Genomic DNA, 21,830 nt, shown 5'->3' with positions numbered 1-21,830 from the left:
GATACCTTGGGTACCTTAACAACAAAGTTTACCCTTGAAATGACGTTGAGCATCTCGGCGGAAGCAAAAGACGCATAAGGAAGACGTCGTCTACTATACCTACCCAACATCTTCATCGTCGCATCGAACAGGCTGACGGCGTCGCGCACATGCAGGATGTCCTCTCGATCGTATGACAATGACCAAGCCTGCCGTGTTGCGGTGCTGGGCATGTCGCGTATGATCAGCGCTGTATCAGTGCCGAATGCGAAAGTCGCGAGAGCATATCGCCAACAGCGACAAGCTATTGGTATGAGAGTATCGGTCCATACCGACGTAATGGCGTGGGTGTGGCAGATGAACTGTGGTCCTTTGGTCTTTCGCTCGCTCGAAGTTCAGTCCAGGACAGCCAAGACTTTTCCGTCCCGCACCTTCCTTGCTTACTTACTCACGCACTAAAACCCGCCCACAACGAAATCTTGCGAACTTCAGAACCCTCGCACGTGAAGTTCCCGTTCTGCAAGTCTCGTCGACCATCCACCACACAACACCGCCAACATGGGAAGAGGACCAAAGAAGCACCAAAAGCGTCTGTCAGCGCCATCCCACTGGCTGCTTGACAAGCTCTCCGGTTCATATGCGCCCAAGGCATCCCCCGGTCCGCACAAGCTGCGCGACTGCATGCCTCTCATCGTCTTCATTCGCAACCGGTATGGCAGAGACTTCCGGAGGAAGAAGGCGGCAAGGGAGATGGGACAGCAGTGCGCCTGCATGGAGAAGAACGATTCACTGACATAAACTGCTCTCCCCACAGTCTGAAGTACGCCCTCAACTCCCGCGAGACCAAGGCCATTGTCATGCAGCGCCTGATCAAGGTCGATGGCAAGGTCCGCACCGACCCAACCTACCCAGCCGGCTTCATGGACGTCATCGGCATCGAGAAGACGGGCGAGAACTTCCGCCTCGTCTACGACACCAAGGGCCGCTTCACCGTCCACCGCATCACCGGCGAGGAGGCCGAGTACAAGCTTGGAAAGGTCAACCGTGTACAATTGGGCAAGGGTGGCATCCCATTCTTGGTTACGCATGACGCGCGCACGTAAGTGACTGCACTGTCTATCAGCCGTTGGACCAATGTTTGGTTGGAACAAAAGTTTGCTGAGACAATGGACATATACAGTATCCGATACCCCGACCCTGCGATCAAGGTCAACGACACCGTCAAGATCAACATCGCCACTGGTGAGTACAGGAAAATTCTGCGGACGAAGGTAAGGGCATACTAACACGCAATCCAGGCAAGATTGAAGACTTCATCCACTTCGATACTGGTGTGATCGCCATGGCTACTGGTGGTCGCAACATGGGTCGTGTCGGTGTCATCACCCACCGCGAGCGCCACGACGGAGGCTTCAACATTGTGCACATCAAGGACGCCATTGACAACGAGTTTGCCACTCGTGAGTCGAACGTGTTCGTCATTGGTCGCGAGAAGCCGTGGATCTCTCTGCCCAAGGGCAAGGGTGTGAAGCTCACCATTGCCGAGGAGAGGGATCGCAGACGCGCTCAGGCTCTTGCCGGTCACTAAATCAGAAATGATGAGGAGGACTTGAGCATGAAGTGAAGGGTTGTCATGAGGAGAGGAGAGGAGTGAGGAGGATGATGAAGGGTTGCAAGAGACCGCTGTTGAGGTGGCTTTGACGGCTGCCGCATGTTGCATGATATGGAACTGGGAGAGGAGGGCATAAAAGCACTCTTCCAGCCCACGGCGTCTGGTGCTGGTGGCTATCATGGCAGCAAACGAGTTTCCCAAAAATGAAAATCGTCAAAACGTCCTCGTCTTGAATCCTTGCGATCTTGTTTCGTTCCGTGATGCGTCAGAGCGAGATCCATCAACAACTGAGACTGTCTGATCAGGACTAGAAGTGTGGCATGCTCGGCTGGGAGGTCCACCGTACATGTTGTGTTGCATACAGATTGTGTCCTCGAGGAAAGACTTTTTCCTCTCCAGACCTGAAAGCGTTGTCCCACGTGTGATGAGTGGGCGCCCGCTTCCTGCAGCTGGACGAATAGGAGGATGACGGAGGAGGGTGACGATCAACAACCTAAGCCCACGGAAATTATAATCACAACAACGCCCGCTAGACAGTCCAATACTCGACTTCCCATTCGCGTGTTTTTCCCTCTTCCCGCAGCAAGGATATATCCATCGCCTCCCCTGCCAAACGCACGACCGTTGACACAATCAAGGAGGACATTGTGCACACAGCAATGTCGGAACGTGTAACGCGTTCGCAGACGGGCAAGACGCCGCGGTATGCCAATGTCCACTCGCTCATGCAAGGAAGACGACGCGCGCATGACAACCACTCAAGTCCAACAGCTGACATGAATCCTCCTCCTCCCAGCAAATCCACCGTTCCCGACGGCTTCGTCGAGACTCCCGGCGTCAAGCGTCGCTCGCGCAAATCCCAAGCCGCCTCCAGCCAAGCCGCCTCCAGCGACGAGCGCAGTCCCTCTCCATCCGACAATGTCCCTCCTCCCGCCCTCTCGCTCGCCAACGGCAAAGGTCCCTCGACCCTCACCCTCACCCGCGACAATGAGAAAGCGAACCAGAAGTTGAAGGAAGGCAAGATCATCGATGGCTGGCGCGTGGGCTCCGACCCCAAGATCGATGCGGATCCACACTTTGACTTTGGCGGCACATTGGGCGTATCGGCCATGATGATCGGGTTTCCGACCTTGATGTGGTACATGTGGGTGGGCGCGACCTACTACGATGGCAAGTTTCCCTCGGAACCCAGCATGACATGGACACAATTCGGGAAACATCTCGTCCACCTGGCCTACACGGGAGCATTCCCTCACGCCAAAGCCTGGACCATTTACTGGACCTTCTTCATCTTCGAGGGCATCCTCTACCTCGTCATGCCAGGCGTGTACTCCACCGGCAAACCCCTCCACCACGAAGGCGGCAAGCAACTCCGCTACTACTGCTCCGGCGTGGCCTCCTTCTACTTCTCCATCTTCGTGGCCGGCATCCTCCACTTCACCGGCCTCTTCCCACTCTACACCCTCATCGACGAATTCGGTCCCATCATGTCCGTAGCCATCATCTCCGGCTTCCTCGTCGCCATCGTAGCCTACATCTCGGCCATCCTCCGCGGCGCCCAACACCGCATGACCGGCTACCCCATCTACGACTTCTTCATGGGCGCCGAGCTCAACCCACGCATGTTCGGCTGGCTCGACTTCAAAATGTTCTTCGAAGTCCGCCTCCCCTGGTACATCCTCTTCTTCACCACCCTCTCCGCCTGCGCCCGCCAATACGAACTCTACGGCTACGTCTCCGGCGAAGTCGGCTTCCTCCTCATGGCGCACTGGCTCTACGCCAACGCCTGCTCCAAGGGCGAGGAAATGATCGTCACCACTTGGGACATCTACTACGAGAAGTGGGGCTTCATGCTCATCTTCTGGAACCTCGCGGGCGTCCCCCTGTCGTACTGCCACTGCACAATCTACCTCGCCAACCGCGACCCATCCACTTACGCCTGGAACAAGCCCTTCCTCGCATTCATGTACATCTCCTACCTTTTCGCCTACTGGGTCTGGGACACGGGTAACTCGCAAAAGAACTTCTTCCGCGCGCAAGAAAAAGGCCAAGCGCAAGATCGTCGCACGTTCCCTCAACTTCCCTGGAAATTCGTCCCGAACGCCAAACACATTGAGACGGATACCGGCGACTCGATTCTGGTCGACGGCTGGTTCCAATATGTCCGCAAACCGCATTACACAGCCGATGTATGGTTTGCGTTTTGCTGGGGTTTGATCACGGGTTTCGAGTCTCCGTTCCCGTGGTTCTATCCCGCATTCTTTATTGGTATGATTTGTCATCGTGCCATCAGGGATGTGCAGCGGTGTCGGAGGAAGTATGGTGATGCGTGGGTCGAGTATGAGAGGCGGGTGCCGTATATGTTTTTCCCGGTGAGTTTGGAATGCTGTCCTTTGCCGTGGGCAGAGCACGTGGCTAATGATTCTGCAGTATCTGTTCTAAACTCGTTCTTGAAAGAGTCGCTGTTCGGCCTTTCGCTGCTGGACTTCCCTAATGAGAGCGCCGGCAGCCAGCTCTTGGCCGAGCTGTGTTGGGGAGAAGCGGTGCTTGCTCCTTTTCTTCGCGGCGGCATTTTCCTCGCTTGGAGCGGTTTGGGCCCAGGCGCGAATGTTGCGCTGCGGTACCGGGCAAGCAAATGTTTGAACGCGAGGGAAGACGGGACATGGATTGTCGATATTACTTGACGGCAGTGCAAAGAGGAAAAGAAGGAAGGTCATTGAACGAGGGATGTGGGACGAGGGGATGAGATGGGATGTGTACGACCGAAAATTCTTGTTCATGGTTCTTTCGTGTATGTATGTAATGTTCTTCTCTTGTAATTTTGACACATTTTCCAATACCTTGAATCACGTTGCGCAGTGGCATATGCTGTGAAGGGATTTTTGCCAAACTTGACTGTGCATCGTCTTGATTCCGAATATTTCGTTCCGTTCTTCGATATTCTCATGTACGATCGTGTCCTATGTCCATTCCGAGCTAGCGATAGAGGCACTACGCCCACCCACCCACCGTCATCACGCCCCTCTCCTCGCAGTAGCCGTACTCATCAACGTAATCTTCTTTCCCTTCTTGCCCTTCTTCCCACCTCCTCCACCAGTACCACCATTTCCATTTCCACCCGTACCATGACTCTCCTCCCCCTTCCTCTCCACCTCCACCATCTTCATCCCATCCAACAAATCCCTCTCCCAATCCTGCAACCACCCATCATCTCTCTGACTCAACTCCCCATCCGTAGGCAGCGTACCATGCAGATCCGGACTCGCCGGCGCCACGACCTGCGTGCCCCACACTGTGCGGGAGAAATTGGGAGATGTGCCGGGACTGGCGAGGGATGTGAAGCCCGGGCGATCAGCATTCGATGGCCAAGGTGGAGAGGTGGAGGTCGTGGGGGGCGGGACGTCGACGTCTGGGACGGTGATGACGGGCACGCCGCCTGGGGAGGTAGAGAAGAAGCCGTCGCCGTTACTGGGTCGTCGGCGATGTCCGGAACGGATGTTGGCCAGTTCGCGTTCTTGGTCTTTTTCGATGCGGACGCGTTCTTTTTCTTCGCGGGTGTCTTTTTCCGTGTTGCGTTTGCGGCGGCGGTCGAGCATGGTTTGGAATTCTTTGAGGACGGCTGGACTGACGACATCACGCCAATCGCATTCGAGGAAGCCGACTTCGCAGCCGTATGGGAGATGAGATAGATATTTTGTCTTTCGACGGAGGTCATCGTCAACAATGTGTCCTGAGGATACGCGCTCGACGCGAGGGAGGAGGCTGGATGGGAAAGAGGAGTAGGATCCAAAAGCGGATTTGAGGATGCGAATGTCGAGGGGTGAGAGGTAGTAATGAAGGAGGCCGTGGTAGAACAGATACTCCGAGGGTTGAGGCTTTTCGGTATGTCGTTGGCGCATGTCGGCCAGAGTGCGCGGAACGTAGTTTGATGGAGAAGGCTGTGACTTGTCGTCGTTCGAGGTCATGTATTCAGCTGGTCTTGCGGGCGTTGGAACTGCAACGGCCTGCCTCTGCAAGTACATCTCAGGCACGCCGTCTTCGTTCTCGTTGAACTCGATGGGCGGTCGTGCGGGTTCGATCTCCTCCACAACAACGGGATCCGGTTTCCTGGGCTGTGCTGGTGGCTGTCCGATACCCTTGACCTTCTCCTTTGCTTCTCGAAGCGTACGTATGGCTCGGCCAGTCCATTCGGCGTCCTCACCAAACATTAGCTCATCCTCCTTTTCGAGGTACCGTATTGCCTCCATGGCCTCGTCATATTGTTGCAGCATGTACTCCTCACTCCCCTTCATGACCCGAGCATAGTCCATCACCTCCGCCGCAAAGTACCACGGAATGTCCTCGCCCTTCGCGACTGTCTCTGCACTCTCCCGTGGCATGGCCAGTGTGCTGTTCGGTCTCCGTTTGACCAATCGTAGAACGATATCTCCACCCTCGCGAGGCGGCTCGCTCTCCTGGCCAGTATACCATCGGACTGGTCTCGTTTCGGAGACGTATACGCTGTCAAAGCAGATTGGACATTTCTTGCTTTTTGCTTTCTTCTCCTGTGTATGGCTGTGTCCATGGCCATCGTCGGAATGCATGTACCGGATCAGGCATGGTAGGCAAAAAATGTGACCGCATTTCGCCATTCTCGGTGCTGTCGGCTCGCCGAGACATATCGGACATGATGCGGATTGTGTTTGTGATGAAGCGATGACCTGCAAGACATTGTTCCAGTCAAGATGGACATCCGCATCTTTAGCTTGTGCGTGGTAGTCTCCTCGAGGATCGACTACGAAGCGGTAGTTGGCGTGTATATATCTGCGTATGTTAGACCGAGCATCATCATCCGCACATCGAGAATTCCCACCTAGCTTTATCCATGGCATGATAGCCGCTCCCCAAGCCCCAAGTATTGCCTCTTCCGCCTCCTCTCCGCGGACCATTATAGCTATGCCTGTGATACTGTTGCTGTGCATTGGGTCTCGGCGGGAGCGCGAATTGCATCAAATGAGTGATGCTCTGCTGACCACGACGACCATGTGGATTCTGCATGCTGAAAGTCTCCGCCTCGGCATCCTCATCCAAGGACCGAAACTTCTTCCCGTTCTTATGCTTCGGCTTGGCTGTCTGATTGTTTCGTGCACTGGCGTTGCTGTTCGGGCCGGATCGACGAGCGGAGGCGGAGGAGGAATCGTAGGAGAAGAACTGCTGGGTCTGGGAGAGAGCCGGGCTGACTTGGCTCGAAGCCGCGAGCTGCGAGGATTTGTTGGACTGCGCGCTGAGTTTGCTGGCGACTGCTGGAGGCGGCTGAGACATGGCGAGGCCAAAGACCGAGAGCCAGTGAAGGCGTCGGGCAGGGCGAACGCTGCTGATGGGGGTGTTGTCTCGGTGGTGGTGATGACGGTGGCGGCGAGTCGACCCGTATCGGAGAGAGGTGAGGGTATCGGTGGAGTAACGAGAGGGAGGTGATTTTGTTGACGAACGCGTAGAGGTGCGGTGGCGTGTATACAATCGAATGGGATTCCCAGAGACAACCCGAGGGGGAATGTCTGGTCTGGTACGGAACGAGGAGCGAGCGGGTCGGATGGAGATGAGTCGAGAGAGACTAGAACTATGATGGCGGGGCAGTCACGTGAAGGGATCACGACGATGAGGTCAAATTACACCTTCAGCTATTGAGTTAAGGTTCTTTCAACCTTTGACCTCGACATCGACACCTTGATGATCTCGAAGCTCTCATCCACTGTCACCTAGCCAAGTCAGGAAGCAGCTGCCAAAGCCGACCTGGCTCCTTTCACATCACGATGCTGATCCAAGAGTCGCACAAAGACGTCCCGACCGAACATGGCGGTGATATGAGTACGAATGGCTCCTGATTATACCGTCAGCCTTCTGCAGTAGAGGCTGATCATTCGAGGTAGGAATCTTCATCTTTCATCCCACCATTCCGAATTATCCCAAGGCAAAGTGAGCATACCTCTGCGGCTCCCAACATCGGCAGTAGACTCACATACCAGATTCCCTGGCGTTGTTCTTTTCAGCGAGATCTATCAAGGTAGGACATATTCGCGCAGCCTCATCCAGCCCATGCGATTGGCGGAGTCGAACAAAGGAACGAGACTGATCCTCCGCCCTCAGTCACCGGCCCAGTCGCCCGCTTCGCCCGCCAAATTGCCTCGCACGGCTACATCGTAGCAGCGCCCAGTAGCTACCACGAATTCACTGGTCCGGAACCATTGGCATACGATGGTCCCGGAACCGACGACGGCAACAAATGGAAGATCGAGAAGAAAGTCTCCGCCTACGACGAAGACGCCACTCTGTCCATCGACCTTCTCGTGAACTTGCCAACCTGCAATGGCCGCATTGGCGCCACTGGAATGTGTCTGGGTGGACACCTGGCCTTCCGCGCAGCTTTCGACAAGAGAGTTCGAGCCAGCGTGTGCTACTTCGCCACGGACATTCACTCGAAATCTCTCGGTGAGGGCAAGAACGACGACTCGCTGCAGAGAGCAAGCAAAGGCGATATCAAAGGCGAGACGATCATGGTATGTCCTCATCCACCGTGTAACTCTCCTCGCGGGCCGCTAAAATCACACCACCAGATCTTCGGCAAACGCGACAACCACGTCCCACCCGAAGGCCGCAATCTCATCCGCAAAACCCTCCACGAAGCCGGCACGGTCTTCAGCTTTTACGAAGTGGCCTGGGCGCAACATGCTTTCATCCGAGACGAGCTGAGTAAAGGACGCTACGACCCAGCCATCTCAGGGATCTGCTTCCAGATGTTGTTGGAGTTGTTCGGACGTACCCTGTCGAGTGATCTTGGTCCGAGGGAGGGCGGCGATGAGGAGGTCGAGGACGTTTGTTAGCGGACTAGCCGTGGAGGGCAGGCTGTTGGTTCGAGCGCGCATGAGGGGCACATCACATCATTATTGGTACCACACCTAATACGAACACTTCCAAACACCAAGCGTACTACCTCCCCCATCCAGCCTTTCAGCCTCGTACAAATCGCCCAATGATTCGACCACGACGTCCACAACACACCTCAGCCCTACCAGCCCTACATGTAAGACTCAAATCCACTTCCACATCCCGTCAGCACAATTTCTTCCGGCACATCCAATCATACCGACCGATCACATCTCCATGACCTCCCTGCTGCTTTGAGATGCATCCAATTTCTCATCTCCCGGCGCAAACGGCGGATATCGCGGAAGTCCCAGCACGAGGAGGATCGAACATGTTTCGTAGGGCTGACTGACAAAGCCAACACGACAATAATTCAGGCACATCGGATCGGGATGTGGACTCGGTCACCCAGTGGAGCGGTGAGTATTCTCCCGGGGAGAGACATTTTTGTAGCCCTCCCTACGCGAGCTGAAGACTGACTACGTCGCGGGGCTGAGCAGGCGGCGACTCCGTGGACTTGGACGTGGCTCAGGGCCGGATTAGGCGATCGCCGGACTCCCATCTTCTGTGAAAAGGGAAAGAAGCAGTCGTTTGGGCTTGGTGTTGGGTGCTTGTCCTGAGTGCTCGGAGCAGAGCTCGCAGAGGAGCAAGGAAACAGGTAGTGCGTTGGAGAAGTGGGCAACTCAGTCGAGATTGGAGGAGGAAATTGGAGCGTGAGGGAGTACAACTTTTCATCCGCATGACGATTAGGACTACTATATTTCGTGTCTGTCTATTGAAGTCTTGAAAGCCAGCCATGACATCGCCGCCATCTATCCCTGAAACAAAAGGCCTGGCCCAGACACCTCGCTCGCTAAAGCTAGAAACCAACACTTCGCCCAGCACAACCCTCAACCACCTCACGCCAACCCGCTTCCCATCCCCACCTCCTCAATCAACCCCACCACATCCTCCTCGAGAAACACCGGCTCGCCTCCCTGCAACCTCGCCTTCCTCTTCAACCTCTTCGAAACCTCCTTAACATCCAACCCACCACTCAAATACATCGGATGAGACTGCAGTAACTCCCACGCCTCGCCAGCAGTCATAAAATAACCCTGACTCATCTGTTCCCCCCGTGCAGCCGAAGTCGGCCCTGGGGCACGATGTGGATGAAAAGGCAGATCGCTCGTCGAACGATGTATTCTCGTGCGATCGACATGTTCGTTGTGAAGATTGCTCGGGAGAGATGGCATACCCGATGTGGCTCGAAGGACGCGGTTCTCGGTTTGAGTGTTTTGCAGGACGAGTTTGAGGCGCTCGTTGTCGGATTGCAGGGTTGCGGCTGTGGTGGAGAGGTGCTCGACTTTGGCTTCTAGGTCGCGGACGTGGCGTTCTTTGCGGTCGCGGAAGGCACGTTGGCTGTGGGGGAATGTCAGTCGTGGGCGGAGCGAGAGGAGAGAGATGAGGGAGAGAGGGCTTACGCGGCTCGATTCTGGGCTTTTCGTCGGGCTTGAGCTGGTGTGAGATGGTCTCGCTCTTCGCTGTCGCTGTTTCTACTGCCACTGTCGTTTCGCATGAGGTTTGTGGTGTGCATTCGATCGTGGGATCCATTCGATGTACGGCTCTGCTGCTGGCTAGGTGGGGATGCCGTTGAGTGGGCTCCTGTCGACGGGAGGCTGGAATTCGGGGTGCCATCATAGATGTAGTCGAATTGACCAGGCAGAAAGCTGAAGTCGTCAAGGCTGTACTCCATGCTCTAAGAGGGGAAGGGTCAGCTTTGGATTGTTGACGCGATGCTGATCATTTCGTACTTGGATGGCGTTCTCATGCCCTGGCTGTTGGTCCAGGAGATTAATGTGTGTATAGCTGAAGTACTGGTCTTCGTATTGAGCGCTGCAATTGAAGTCGTTATATCTGTTGAAAGCCTCCATCAGATTGAGACTGGTTGAACTGTTGTGCTTGTGAAGTGAAGTACGAGTCTTGCTGTTGGAATCAAAAATAAGAAGCTCCCGTAAGGCGTGGCATCAAAGGGTATATATTGCCAGGCATCCAAACCAATGGCTGAGGTCATGGACCCCACCGGATATACATGTATACATTCAAGGGCGCAATGTCAGACCGACAACGATCTCTTGTCTGCCGGGACCGACGCCTGTAATGTGCATGCGGGTGCAACGGGACGTGGAGATAAAGAAGATCGCTCCAAATGCTTCGAGTAGCCGAAGTAGAAGATGCATGTAGCTGCGTGATCGGTGCGGTGACGGCCGTCAGACAAGACCGTCGAATCCGGACTTTGAAGTATTCTCAGCCGCTCGAAAGATGCGCCAATAGGGTGTTGTAGGCTTGTATCTTGGAATTGTGCATCTCGTCGACATGAGACCGGGCCCTGCGGGGGAACTGTGATTCACACATGTAGCGAAACGATTGCGAAGGTCGAATAGAATAACGGCCTTGAATATCGCCCGGCACGAAGGAATTGACACATGGGAGAGGAGGGACTCTGGCTTGTAGGCCAGCATCCTTTGGGAGCCAATCGAAGGTGCGAAACTTTCCCAGTGCCATGTGCATGCGGTTCCTACCATCGCAGTCATTGTTCTGTATTGGCAGTGTCCTTGGAGGTGACACCTCTGATCATGCTGCAGCCAAGCCACCAGATCCCAGCGGCAGGATCGAATCCACCATCTTTCGGGTCCGACGCATGAGCGAGCTTCCGCAAGAAGTACCCGATGAGCGAGATGTTTTGTGGACCGAATCATCAGACGATGACAGGCAGTGTCGATGATTTCGGATTGATCGTAGAACGACCAGTATACTTCGAGAATAGATCTCAGCCACGTGAGAGCAACGTATTGCATCGGGGGAACAGTCGATCAACCCATCTCTGTACCATGGAAAGACACGAGCAAAGCGCTCGGTGTCCCGGCCCGTTCGAAAATGCCTCGACGACAGTCAGCGACCAGTGGCTTCAGTCTGTAGCGTTCTGCGACAAGACGTAGATACGATTGGCTGTGATGAAGGTGACGAATGCTGTCACTCCCTGAACGGGCAAAGAGACGGCAGTCTCTCATGCATTCGATCAGACTGCATGTTGGCAAAGGTGAACCAGTGTCAGCCCTATATAAATTCGAGGTGCTGTATTGGATGAAGTCCTCCGGTGGGTAGACCACCATCCACACAAAACAAGTGGCTCGAGCCAAGATCCGAGCAGGAGTATATTCAAGTGCGTCAGTTAGTTGAGCCCACACACCGCTCTGACAGTATAGTCAGAAGAGCCAGAAGCCAGTGGGCTTACTGCATTAAGCGGTCAAAATCGTCGGCTACTCCGAAGTTGTACAGCCCCAAAGCTTCGTGTTCCATGCAGTAGCGAGCGCAATGCACAGGTGAGAGAACATGCATAGAATGTTCGGTCGGTATGTGCTGACAGGGGTCGTCATGCAGTCAGCTGTCCGGAGCTCGTCTGAGGCTGAGGATTGATACGTCCATAGGGGAATCAAGTTGCCTGTTCGACTGATTGATCTGGGACGCACAGTCATCGAAGTGAAGATCCGTTATAGCCGATACCAACAGAGATGTATCGTTGGTGGCTTGATGTTGCATGCAATTCGTCGTCATTTCTTGTCCTACGAGGCCGAAAGCAGCACGGAGTTCAATTTCCATTCCGTTGCTGCACAAGACCGCGTACGCCTGTCAACCCAACCCATACCGCTTCTTCCGTTCGTATCGTTCTGCTGCCTTGACCGGATACCAAATTGATCCAGCAATCGAAAACGTCAGCGGCCTGAGTGACACCAGCAGCCTGTAGTTCTGCATCGGCTTTCAGCGCAGATTCGAGACCCGCGACACCTCCAAAGACGACTACGAGATGATTCCAGGTGGGCGCGACATGCGAAGGGCTACTCGTATCGGTGAGGCTGTCGAGAGAGGTACCTCGCTCGCTGGTTCCAATGCTGATGTCGTAGCCTCCGTCATACGGGCACTCGGTGAAGATCGAGCCGAGAGAGGGTGCTTGCCGTACTTGATAACCCCAATAGTAGCCAGCTTGCTCACGTGGAGTGTCTGGAGCTACAGCATCGCCACTGATCGTGTCTCCAGTGGGTAGACTCTGCGGTAGCTGGACAGTGACACGAGTGCTCGGGTCAATCTCCACCGGGATGCTGACTTTGCGTCCGAGACCGCAATCCACCAGAGTCGTTCCACGTTTTCCAGGTCCGGTTGTGATGCCCTCGCGAAATTCACACCACTCATCACTACGAAGGTGATGAGGCATATCCAAGCTGGGAAGAGCGCCTGCTGTACGCAAGTCTGGGTGCATTGGAAACAGGCTTTTCCTTAAGTTGGGCGGTGTCTCTAGGTATGTGAGAACGTGGTAGAGGAAGAAGTTTGGATCGGTGAAGGCGGTATATCCAGATGGCTCCGGAGCGCGGGTTTCAGCTTGTCCATCATTGAACACGACAATCTCATCGACGCAGAAGACCGCGCATGCTCGAGCAATCTGGCCTGCAAGGCTCGTCTTCTGATCTGGCGTCACGGCACTGCTTGTCGTGTTAGAACGTTGAAATGAAGCATGCAAATCCCCAAGGAGTCGTACTTTGCGATTATGCTGCCTGGAAGAGCAATGCTCAGAGTGTGACTTCGTCCGCCGGCTGGCTTGAATACTGCTGATGGCTTTGAGGTGTCGGGAGCGGCATCGGAATTGGAGCTGCCATCTGTCTTCCGCTTCTGCATGACATTTGTTAGCAGATGGAAATCTCGATGTCGTATGCGATTGGCCCACCTTTGATTTGTGGCCGGACATTTTAATGTTTCCGAGAAATGTTGTTGCGAGAAGGTAGATCGTGAAATTTTGAGGTCGTACTTGCCTCAGGCATGAAGCAGTTTGCGCTAAGCCAAAACATTAAAAGGACGACAGCGATGGAATGGGAGAGTCGTGAAGACAAGCGCGGCTAAGTGATGGTGCAGCTTCAGCATTGCTTGAACTTTTCTCGCTACGAGCAGCTACCTCGAAGTTCTTCATTCATCGGCGTACCATAATCGGCAGCCCCAGTCGCTTTCCCAACGCTTCCCCACAATTGACGCCTTGAGCACCATTGCAATCCTTTACTCAACCTCAATACCAACGATTTATTTCACCCCATACCATGCAAGCAATCATCATCTGTTCATCCCTTACGCCACGCCATTGACGACCAACTCGGCCAGACCTTCTTCCTCAGACCTAGCAGTAATCTTCACCGTCACGCCAGACTTCGCGCTGTATGCCATCCGTACACTGGCCGCGACTTTGCCGCCCGCAACACTCTTGCCGTACACCCGTAGCGTATGTGTGCTTGTGCTGAGAGCCACCTCGCTACCTTCCAGAGGCTGCATGCCGAGTGCCTTGACCAGCGACTCAACAGCGTCTGCAATGCCTTTTGCGTTGGATAATTGCAATGTCTCACTCGCCTCGCTGTCTTCAGGTAGACCGGACCACACGTTGTCAAAGCTGCCTGCGAACGCGGGGAGGATGTAGTCAGCGGCGGAGACATCGAGGTCTCCGACTTGGTATTCGTCGTCGTATCCAGTGGCTTCCGGCTCGCCGGTTGATGGATCGATCTCTTTGAGGACGAATTTGAGTACATTGGTGAATGATGCTCCGACGAACGAGTTGGAGTCGGGTCGTGAGAAGCTGACGTAGACGCTGGCGGGTTCCTCGGGTTTGAGTACGGGTACCGGAATGAGGAAGCCATCGTCTTCAAAGACTGGCGTGTCTTCGTCCGCATCTTCCGAGATTGGATTACACAGGACAGAGACGTCGGTCAGGATGTAGTCTGCCAGTGTATTCTTCACGTTGAATTGTAGTACCATGTGCTCCTTGAAGAGATGCTTCACTGCAGACACCACGTATTCGGTCTCGGGCTCGGTGAGCTCGATGACAGGGCTGCTCTTGAGCACGCCACCATACGCAGCGAATTCTGGAATGGCACTGAGCTCCTGGGCGTAACGCTGAGTGACAACAGTCGCGTTGGCGGCGGCCTCGGCGGCCATCGTGCTGTCGGACTTCTTCGGTCCAACTGAGGGTGCCTTGAGAGTGGGTGTCGCAGTCGTGAGCTTCTTGGTGCGATCTTCCGCAAGACTTTGCTCGCGTGTGACGACTGGAACGTTGGCGAAGTCGAAAGGGTTGGCGAAAGCCGAAGCGCTGCTGCCATTGACGTAGTGGGCGAGCTGATCCTCGAGGACGGGGAGGGAGAACATGGAGTCTGTGGAAAAGTTAGTGTGCGTGCAGCATGATGAGAGCGGCGTGTACTTACCGTTGCGCACAAATTTCGCGGCGACCTCGTCATCTTCTTCCTTCATGAGTCTGAGGTTCAATGCAGCGCGGTCACGAACCTCATCGTCAGTGTCGTCCAAGCATCGGGTGAGCAGCACATCCACACTGCGCTTGACTTCAGGATCTTTCTGGCCAACTCCGAACTTGGCAAGCGCAGTGACGGCGGCTGCTCGCACGATTGCGTTCTCAAGTACAACTCGGTTGTAGATGTAGCGGATGTACTTGGTCGGCTGTGCCGTCTTCGGTCCCTCCATACCCAACAGATGCAGAATTCGGACCGCAAGCTTGGTGAATTCGCAGTCTTCGATGAACTCGCACAAATGAGCAAGAGCGTCCTCTTTGCTTTCCGGCACAAATTTGATGAGATCGAACATGCTCTCCACAACGCTCCGCTTGAACTCGTAGCCGCCCTCATCACGGAGGATACCGGAGAGGAATGCCAGCATGCGTGCTTGTTTCGAAGGGAACTTCAAGCAGAGTGTGCGGATGGCCTCGACAATGGTGACTTTGAACTCGTCGGTGATGTCGGACATGAATGTGCTGATCTGGGTCATCAGACGGTCGACAGAGGATTCATTGCCAGTCTTGAGGAGAGTTGTGATCGCAAAGGTGGCGATGGAGCGGTTCGAATTTGAGATGAGAGCCTCAATGTCGGGATTGCATTGGCGGACAGCATCGGGCTTGAAGGAGGCGAATTGATGGAGAATACGGATCGCGGCGAATTTGGTGACCGCTCGAGGCGAGGTGAGGAAGAGTTGGAGAACGTGAATGGCCTGTCCGACTTCGGCATCCGTTAAATCGGGCACGTCGCAAATGGCCTTGGCTGCCTCAAAGTTGACCATTTCGCTCTTGTCCCGCAGCCAGTCGTCCAGCAGCTTCATCATCGGTTTCCTCAAGCTCGGGTCGTCCTCCGCAAGCTTCGCAGCCAGTCTCACAAGCATCACCCGTGCAGCGGGCGATTTTGTCACACCAGCAGCGCTGTATTGTTGCACCATTTTTACCAATGCCATCCGATCGTGGGATCGCATCTGGTAAAGCAGACCAATGGCATGGTACTGCGTCATGTAATTTGTGTTTGAAGCAGCCAAATGCTGGCCTGAGCCTCCGAAGCCCATGAAGCCGGACGAAGATTTTGATGAAGATGCCGCCTCTTGGGTCTCGCTTTGCCATCGCCTGACAATGTCGCGTGCAATCGGGAGGAGGTGGTAGGAGGAAACCAGGGCGGCGGAGGAGACGGATGGCGTCTTGTCAACAATAGCAGTCTTGATGTTTCGCTCGATCGCCTGGACCGTGGAGGCCTGTTATACCACCTTGTCAGCCACATGTCCTCCCATTCACAGTCTACGCATCTCCACCTACATCTATTATGCGACACAGAGCACGAATGGCATTGGCCCTGTATACCACGTCGCTTCCCATTGCCGTATCCTTCATGATACTGCTGGTCACCATGATCACATCCTCAGCGGTGTTTGCCAGCTCTTTGATCACCAGATACACCATTTGTCGGAGGGAGGCATCCTTATTCTGGAACAGCTTCGAAATGCCGAAGAAGAGGGAGGTGGCTTCGTTGACGGGGAACTTCTCGCCCGTGAAGAGCAGGAGGGCGATTTTCGTGAGGAGGATTCGGCATCTTCGCGGCGACACGGGAGATGTGTTAAAGACTCGGGCTGAACGTGGTGGTCTATGTTAGAAGGTTGTTGGAGAGGGGGTTGTCGATGGTAGGGAGACGTGCCTTCTTGGTAGATTGAGACGCGATCCACCTTCAGGACCGCGTTGTCGTCCTCGTCCTTTTTGTACTGCGACATCCCGACTCGGTTTCGCGGTGATTTGGACTGGTCGGAGCAGAGGGAGAGCGGTGCCGTGTGGATGTAGTGGCATTCAAGGGTGCTGGCTACGTTGCAGCAATTCCCAATTGGTAGGGCTGATCTCTCGCTTGGCATGGGGAAGTTTGAAGGAGAAGCCCCGCCCTGAGATCTGAAGTCTAACAAGCAACCTCACTGCTTAAACGACATTGCATACAACGATCTCGTGATCGCTAGCAGTCAATATGGATCCAAACATGCCGGTCAATGTCCCGGTGGATGACCCGAACGCAGACACAGAATGGTAGGTTATGAGTTGCACTTCACTATCACATCTCTTCATCAGGCATTCATTCTCTTTCCTTTCTCTTCGACTGTTCGACTAAGACTTGTTCCTCCATAGGAACGACATTCTCCGGAAACATGGCGTCATTCCCGAGAAACCGCCTTCACCGACTCCCATGATCCAGGAGGCACTCGAACAAGCCCGAGAACTGGCCCATGAAAATCGCCTCGAGGGCAAGGACCTGGATGAGCTGGACGAGCTCGAAGACGAGGAAGATGACGCTTTCCTCGACATATACCGCCAGAAACGATTCGCCGAGCTCGCCACTCTCCAAAACGCAAGCGTCTACAATCAAGTCTACCCCGTGCAGAAGCCGGACTATGCGAGGGAGGTCACGGAGGCCAGTCAAAATGCTTGGGTATGTGTGTTGCTGACAAGCTCGAGTGGTACCAATACCGAGTCAAGAGTTATGATTGAGGTATGGCGGGAAGCGGCGAAGAAGTTTGGAGACGTCAAGTTTTGCCAGATGCAGGCGGATTTGTGCATCGAGGGCTACCCGGACAAAAACACGCCCACAATACTGGTTTATCGTAATGGAGACATTAAGAGGCAGATTGTCACATTGATGGAGCTCAACGGAGTCAGAACAGGCATGAAGGACTTGGAGGGCCTGCTGGTAGGGCTAGGAGCAGTCAAAGTCGGCGATTCGAGGTTGAGGAGGAAAGAGGAGGAAGAAGATGAGGATCCAGCGGCAAGGCCGGGCAAATCGATCAGGCAGAGTGCTAGAAAGACTGGTGATGATGACGACAGCGATTGGGATTGATCGGCTTTGTGGCAACTAGCGATGCAAACTTGTTGGCCTGGTCGACTGGGCACTGAAGGGAAGGCTCAGCACCTTTATAGTCCGACGAGCCGGTTCGGACGTGATGTACCGCGCGATCAGCCACGCTCGCCATCTGGCCGACCCAATGCGATGCATGTGACCGCACAATGCCGGAGTCGACCTGTCCACGATTTGGCCTCTGCGAACAGCGACCTGCCGTCGGAAAATAGATCCCCGGCCAAGTGCGTGCTCTTCCCATGATGGAGAGAGAGTCTATGCCAATCGACTTCTCGCGAATCTTCCTCATATCGATGACTTGGGGATTACACTTTTGCGTCAGCGCAGTGTGCAGTCCTGTATTCGATGCGCAAGCCAGCAAGATTTTACAGTGCTCGAAGAGAGCATATGAAAACATGTCAGAATCCCTATAGGCACCGCTCTCCGGCTTCTGTTCTTCCTTCACACTGTTCCTCGCCTCCGGCTCGTTGTAAAGCATGTTCTCCCGAGGTATCAATCATTGCAGCCGACAGTACGTTGCACTGGCCCTGCTATTATCGTTGACAAAGCACTGGCTGGACGATCGTGATCGTCCATGTTGTGGATCATCAGACTGACCATCAGTGAAGTGCACGTGAGTGCACGTGACTAGTGCCAAGGCATTCCCACACACAGATAGCTGAAGTGAGAATCTCACACTTGAGATTCTCTCTGCATAACAATATATACCTACCAATCAGAGGTCTTCTTCCACTCAGCTTAAGCCTAATCACAACAGGTTATAAGCCCGGCGTAACTACTGCACACTTAAGGAAGAATTGTCTGTTCCAAGCGCAGCCACTGGAACCTTACTGTACACTGTTCAGACAGTTGACTGGCGAGCCGAGAAAGAGCCAGTTACAACAACAGCCGCAATGCAGGCTAATAAGTTCAAGACTACGAAGGAGAATGAAGTCCTAAGAAAGGGAAGCAACTTCTCAGACTGGTCAAGGATGCTCAAAGCAGCCCTTATGGACAAGGAGGTGTTGGGCTATGTCTTTCATAACATTCCCTAGTGCCCTGCCCAACTAAAGCCAGGAATTGAAGTCAGATATCCCTCTCTACCAACTGAGGAGAGTACTGCTTCATCCTCCCAGGCTCCAACTCCTTCCTAAAAAGAAGGAGGGGACACTCCAGTAACAGAACCCATTCTGACTGGTGGACTAAGACCAACTCCTCTCCAAGTCTGGCACAAGCATAACCTGATTGCATACGGGATTGTCAGCAAAAGGATTGACCAATCTCTAAGGCCCAACTTTGGGGATACAGAGAAGACAGCTAAGGAACTGTATGATACTGTTGCAGCTACCTACAGGCCTGTTGTAACCATAAACATTTATAACAGCCTGAGGATTCTTAGAATCAGCAACATCAAGATCTAAGGAACAAACACTCAGAAGTACTGTAAGGACTTCCAGAAGTGGCATCACAAGTACATCTCTGCAACAGAACAATACTCCAGGTCTAAGAGCATTCTAGTCTTAAAGCTCACCTTTAGTGATAAGCAGATTAGGCTGTTCTTTATCCAGGGCCTCTACTATCTGGAATACCTAAGAAGCTAGAGACAATCCTATCACATTAAGAACATAACTCTTAAAGAGCTGATCACCTTATTGATTAAGGAACCTCCTCCACAGACATGGAGGACAGCAGGAGGATTTAGGGGTGCTGCAGTAGATGATGATTAGTGTACTAAGTGTACCCATCATATCCACACAAATGCAGATTGCTTCAAGAAGCACCCTAACAAGGCCCTAAAGTCCTGGGTACACAGAGGAAAAGGAGGATCTGACAAGGACAAGAAGAAGTCCCAAGATAAGAGCAAGAGACATAACAAGAAGGGAGGAAAGGGTGCTGCAGCAATCAAGCCCATCTCCTCTTCTAATGCAGGCTCAGGCTCTGATTCAGACAGCTCATTTGCAGGAGCAGCAATTGCTGCCGCTGGAATACAAAGGAGTAACACTATTGTCTGGGATTCTGGTATATCATACCACTTCTTTAACAACAAGTCCTGGTTCTCAGACCTTAAACCCCTAGAAACCCCAATCAGGTTCTCTCAAGCCATTAGACAAAGCACAGTCACATACTCAGGAAGTGTGAGGATCATAATGAAGTACAAGGGGAATAAGTCAAACATCACCTTGCAAGATGTGTTGTACTCTCCCAACTCTGATCACAACCTTATCTTAGCAGAGACTCTCTGGCTAAAGTGCAAGGTCTACCTGGACAGGCCATCTTCATACATTCTAAGGAATGACAAGAAGATAGGCAAGGTTTAGTCCACTTATAATGTTCTAATCCTCCAGAATGCAACTGTCTCTCTCCCTGAGGGGAGTACCAAAGTTGCTTCTACAACTGACAGGAACATGTCCTGTCCAGCCTTTGCCATGCCTAAGGCTGACACAACAAGATGGCACCAGAGACTGGGCCATGTGGGGAACAAGATTCTCAGTGCAACAAAGGCTCAAGTCCAAGGACTTGAGCAGATTAACACATCTACACTTAAGCACTATAAGCCATGCAAGCTTGCAAGGTCACAGAGAGTGGTGTTAAGAACTCCAAGACTAACACCTTAATCCTCATTGGATAAGGTCCACATTGACATTGTAGGACCAATCTTTCCACTAGACATCTTTGGATGCAAGTACATCCTTATAATCACTGATGCAAAGTTAAGAAGGAGATGGGCCATCTTCTGCAAGCTCAAATCACAAGCTGCACAAATCATTAAGAAATGGACCACCAAGACATTCAACTAGTACAAAAAGATAGTCAAGATCTGGTTCTCAGATAGAGGAGGAGAGTTTGACAACAATAATCTGATTACATTTGCAGAGAATGAGGGACTAAGATAGGATTTCTCAGCTCCCTATACTCCTGAGCAGAATGGAATTGCAGAATTATCCAACAAGGTTATCCTTAACAAGGCAAGAGCAATGATGATTAACTCTGGCCTACCTCTCCCTCTCTGGAGTTTTGCAGTTGCACATGCAATCTTCCTTACTGACAGGCTAGTATGCCTGTCAACCAACAAGATTCCTCTTCAGGAATTTAATTAAGATCTTAATGCTAGAACTCTATATATTAATCTGACAAAGGTTAGGAGATTTGGATGCAGAGCATATCTGCATAATTAGGGGAGACCTAATTTATGGAAGTTCTATCCCAGAGCAGAGAAATACTGGAATCTAGGATTCCAGGAGAACACTTGAACTAACTATATAGTTTAGAAGTTTGAACCATCTACCCTTGCCAGGTTTCAGCACAAGATTGTAACCTCTCCTTATGTGACACACAATAAGGATGAGGTATACAGCATAATACCTGCTGCCCTAGACTTCTAGGGGGAGAGTTTCCTGCAACCAATGCAACCTATTGCTACAGAACAGGAAGTCCATGCCATCCACACTAAGGATTAAGATCAGGGCCAGGATGCCTAAGGGCAAGATGCCCAACCTCTCACTACTTCTCATCTTTAAGAAGTAGAGAACATGTTTGATACCATGCAGAGAGAGAGAAACCAAGCCTCCCTTTCAACATCTTAGGGGGAGCAAACATCAGGTCAGGACATACAGTCCCAGGATGACCAACACAAGCAGTCTAAGCCTGATCAGCCAGAGGCTACTGAGCATAAAGAAGCCTCCTAGCCAGCTTAGGGGGAGCATGTTTCTAAGGAAACAGGAAGTCCTAAGGGATTCCAAGGAAGTCCTAAGGGATTCCAGGAGCAGGCTGATGCCTTATCAACACAGCTACAACATTAAGCATTAGCAGAGAATTGCCCTAAAAGGGAAGACCTCTAAGATCATGCCATAACTCCCTTCCCAGACATTTATGTCACAGGAAAGAGGAAAGCAGGGAGAAGCCCTAAGAGACCTGAGAAATCAGGCAATAAAGCAAGTCCTAAAAGCTCAGGCACATTCAGACTCTTAAGAAGTGGAAGATCAGTTGTGAGAAAAGACTACAGCAAGATCCAGAAGATGGGACTTAAAGCAACAAATCCCAATCTGTCTAATCCTAAGACAGTTAAGGAAGCTCTCTCCAGATCTGACCACAAGGAATAGGAGAAAGCTATCATTAAGGAAGCCAAGTCACTTGAGTCC

General features: G+C 52.9%; 8 protein-coding genes across 8 annotated transcripts; 4 read left to right on the top strand and 4 right to left on the bottom strand.

The window, feature by feature from the left end:
* Positions 1-505: 505 nt before the first annotated feature.
* On the top strand, positions 506-1,653 carry MYCGRDRAFT_106489 (40S ribosomal protein S4; the record flags this gene model as incomplete). Its single annotated transcript, XM_003847729.1, has 4 exons — positions 506-689; positions 794-1,078; positions 1,160-1,221; positions 1,278-1,653. 4 exons carry the CDS (start codon positions 538-540, stop codon positions 1,565-1,567), a joined length of 789 nt encoding a protein of 262 aa, XP_003847777.1.
* A 507-nt stretch (positions 1,654-2,160) lies between these two features.
* Positions 2,161-4,275, top strand: ERG4 (C-24(28) sterol reductase; the record flags this gene model as incomplete). The annotated part of the gene is made up of 2 exons (XM_003847730.1): positions 2,161-2,294; positions 2,388-4,275. 2 exons carry the CDS (start codon positions 2,251-2,253, stop codon positions 4,273-4,275), a joined length of 1,932 nt encoding a protein of 643 aa, XP_003847778.1.
* A 330-nt stretch (positions 4,276-4,605) lies between these two features.
* MYCGRDRAFT_77782 (uncharacterized protein) lies at positions 4,606-6,901 on the bottom strand (the record flags this gene model as incomplete). The annotated part of the gene is made up of 2 exons (XM_003847524.1): positions 4,606-6,394; positions 6,444-6,901. 2 exons carry the CDS (start codon positions 6,890-6,892, stop codon positions 4,606-4,608), a joined length of 2,238 nt encoding a protein of 745 aa, XP_003847572.1.
* A 381-nt stretch (positions 6,902-7,282) lies between these two features.
* Positions 7,283-8,448, top strand: MYCGRDRAFT_77779 (carboxymethylenebutenolidase; the record flags this gene model as incomplete). The annotated part of the gene is made up of 5 exons (XM_003847731.1): positions 7,283-7,435; positions 7,498-7,543; positions 7,594-7,631; positions 7,715-8,124; positions 8,182-8,448. The coding sequence occupies 5 exons, from the start codon at positions 7,381-7,383 to the stop codon at positions 8,446-8,448; spliced, it is 816 nt and encodes a 271-aa protein (XP_003847779.1).
* A 942-nt stretch (positions 8,449-9,390) lies between these two features.
* MYCGRDRAFT_51498 (uncharacterized protein) lies at positions 9,391-10,049 on the bottom strand (the record flags this gene model as incomplete). The annotated part of the gene is made up of 2 exons (XM_003847523.1): positions 9,391-9,892; positions 9,955-10,049. The coding sequence occupies 2 exons, from the start codon at positions 10,047-10,049 to the stop codon at positions 9,391-9,393; spliced, it is 597 nt and encodes a 198-aa protein (XP_003847571.1).
* A 2,100-nt stretch (positions 10,050-12,149) lies between these two features.
* On the bottom strand, positions 12,150-13,144 carry MYCGRDRAFT_15728 (uncharacterized protein; the record flags this gene model as incomplete). The annotated part of the gene is made up of 2 exons (XM_003847522.1): positions 12,150-13,005; positions 13,062-13,144. Coding segments are annotated over 2 exons (939 nt in total), but the record flags the coding sequence as incomplete, so codon positions are not given.
* A 495-nt stretch (positions 13,145-13,639) lies between these two features.
* MYCGRDRAFT_51289 (uncharacterized protein) lies at positions 13,640-16,588 on the bottom strand (the record flags this gene model as incomplete). Its single annotated transcript, XM_003847521.1, has 4 exons — positions 13,640-14,709; positions 14,761-16,078; positions 16,140-16,464; positions 16,512-16,588. 4 exons carry the CDS (start codon positions 16,586-16,588, stop codon positions 13,640-13,642), a joined length of 2,790 nt encoding a protein of 929 aa, XP_003847569.1.
* A 254-nt stretch (positions 16,589-16,842) lies between these two features.
* Positions 16,843-17,694, top strand: MYCGRDRAFT_97345 (uncharacterized protein; the record flags this gene model as incomplete). Its single annotated transcript, XM_003847732.1, has 2 exons — positions 16,843-16,889; positions 16,989-17,694. 2 exons carry the CDS (start codon positions 16,843-16,845, stop codon positions 17,692-17,694), a joined length of 753 nt encoding a protein of 250 aa, XP_003847780.1.
* Between the last annotated feature and the right edge of the window lie 4,136 nt (positions 17,695-21,830).

The sequence above is a fragment of the Zymoseptoria tritici genome, chromosome 13, assembly GCF_000219625.1.
Source record: "Zymoseptoria tritici IPO323 chromosome 13, whole genome shotgun sequence".
Taxonomy (NCBI): Eukaryota; Fungi; Ascomycota; class Dothideomycetes; order Mycosphaerellales; family Mycosphaerellaceae; genus Zymoseptoria; species Zymoseptoria tritici.
The sequence above is the reverse complement of the archived record's forward strand: the minus strand, read 5'-3'. Positions and strand labels throughout refer to the sequence as shown.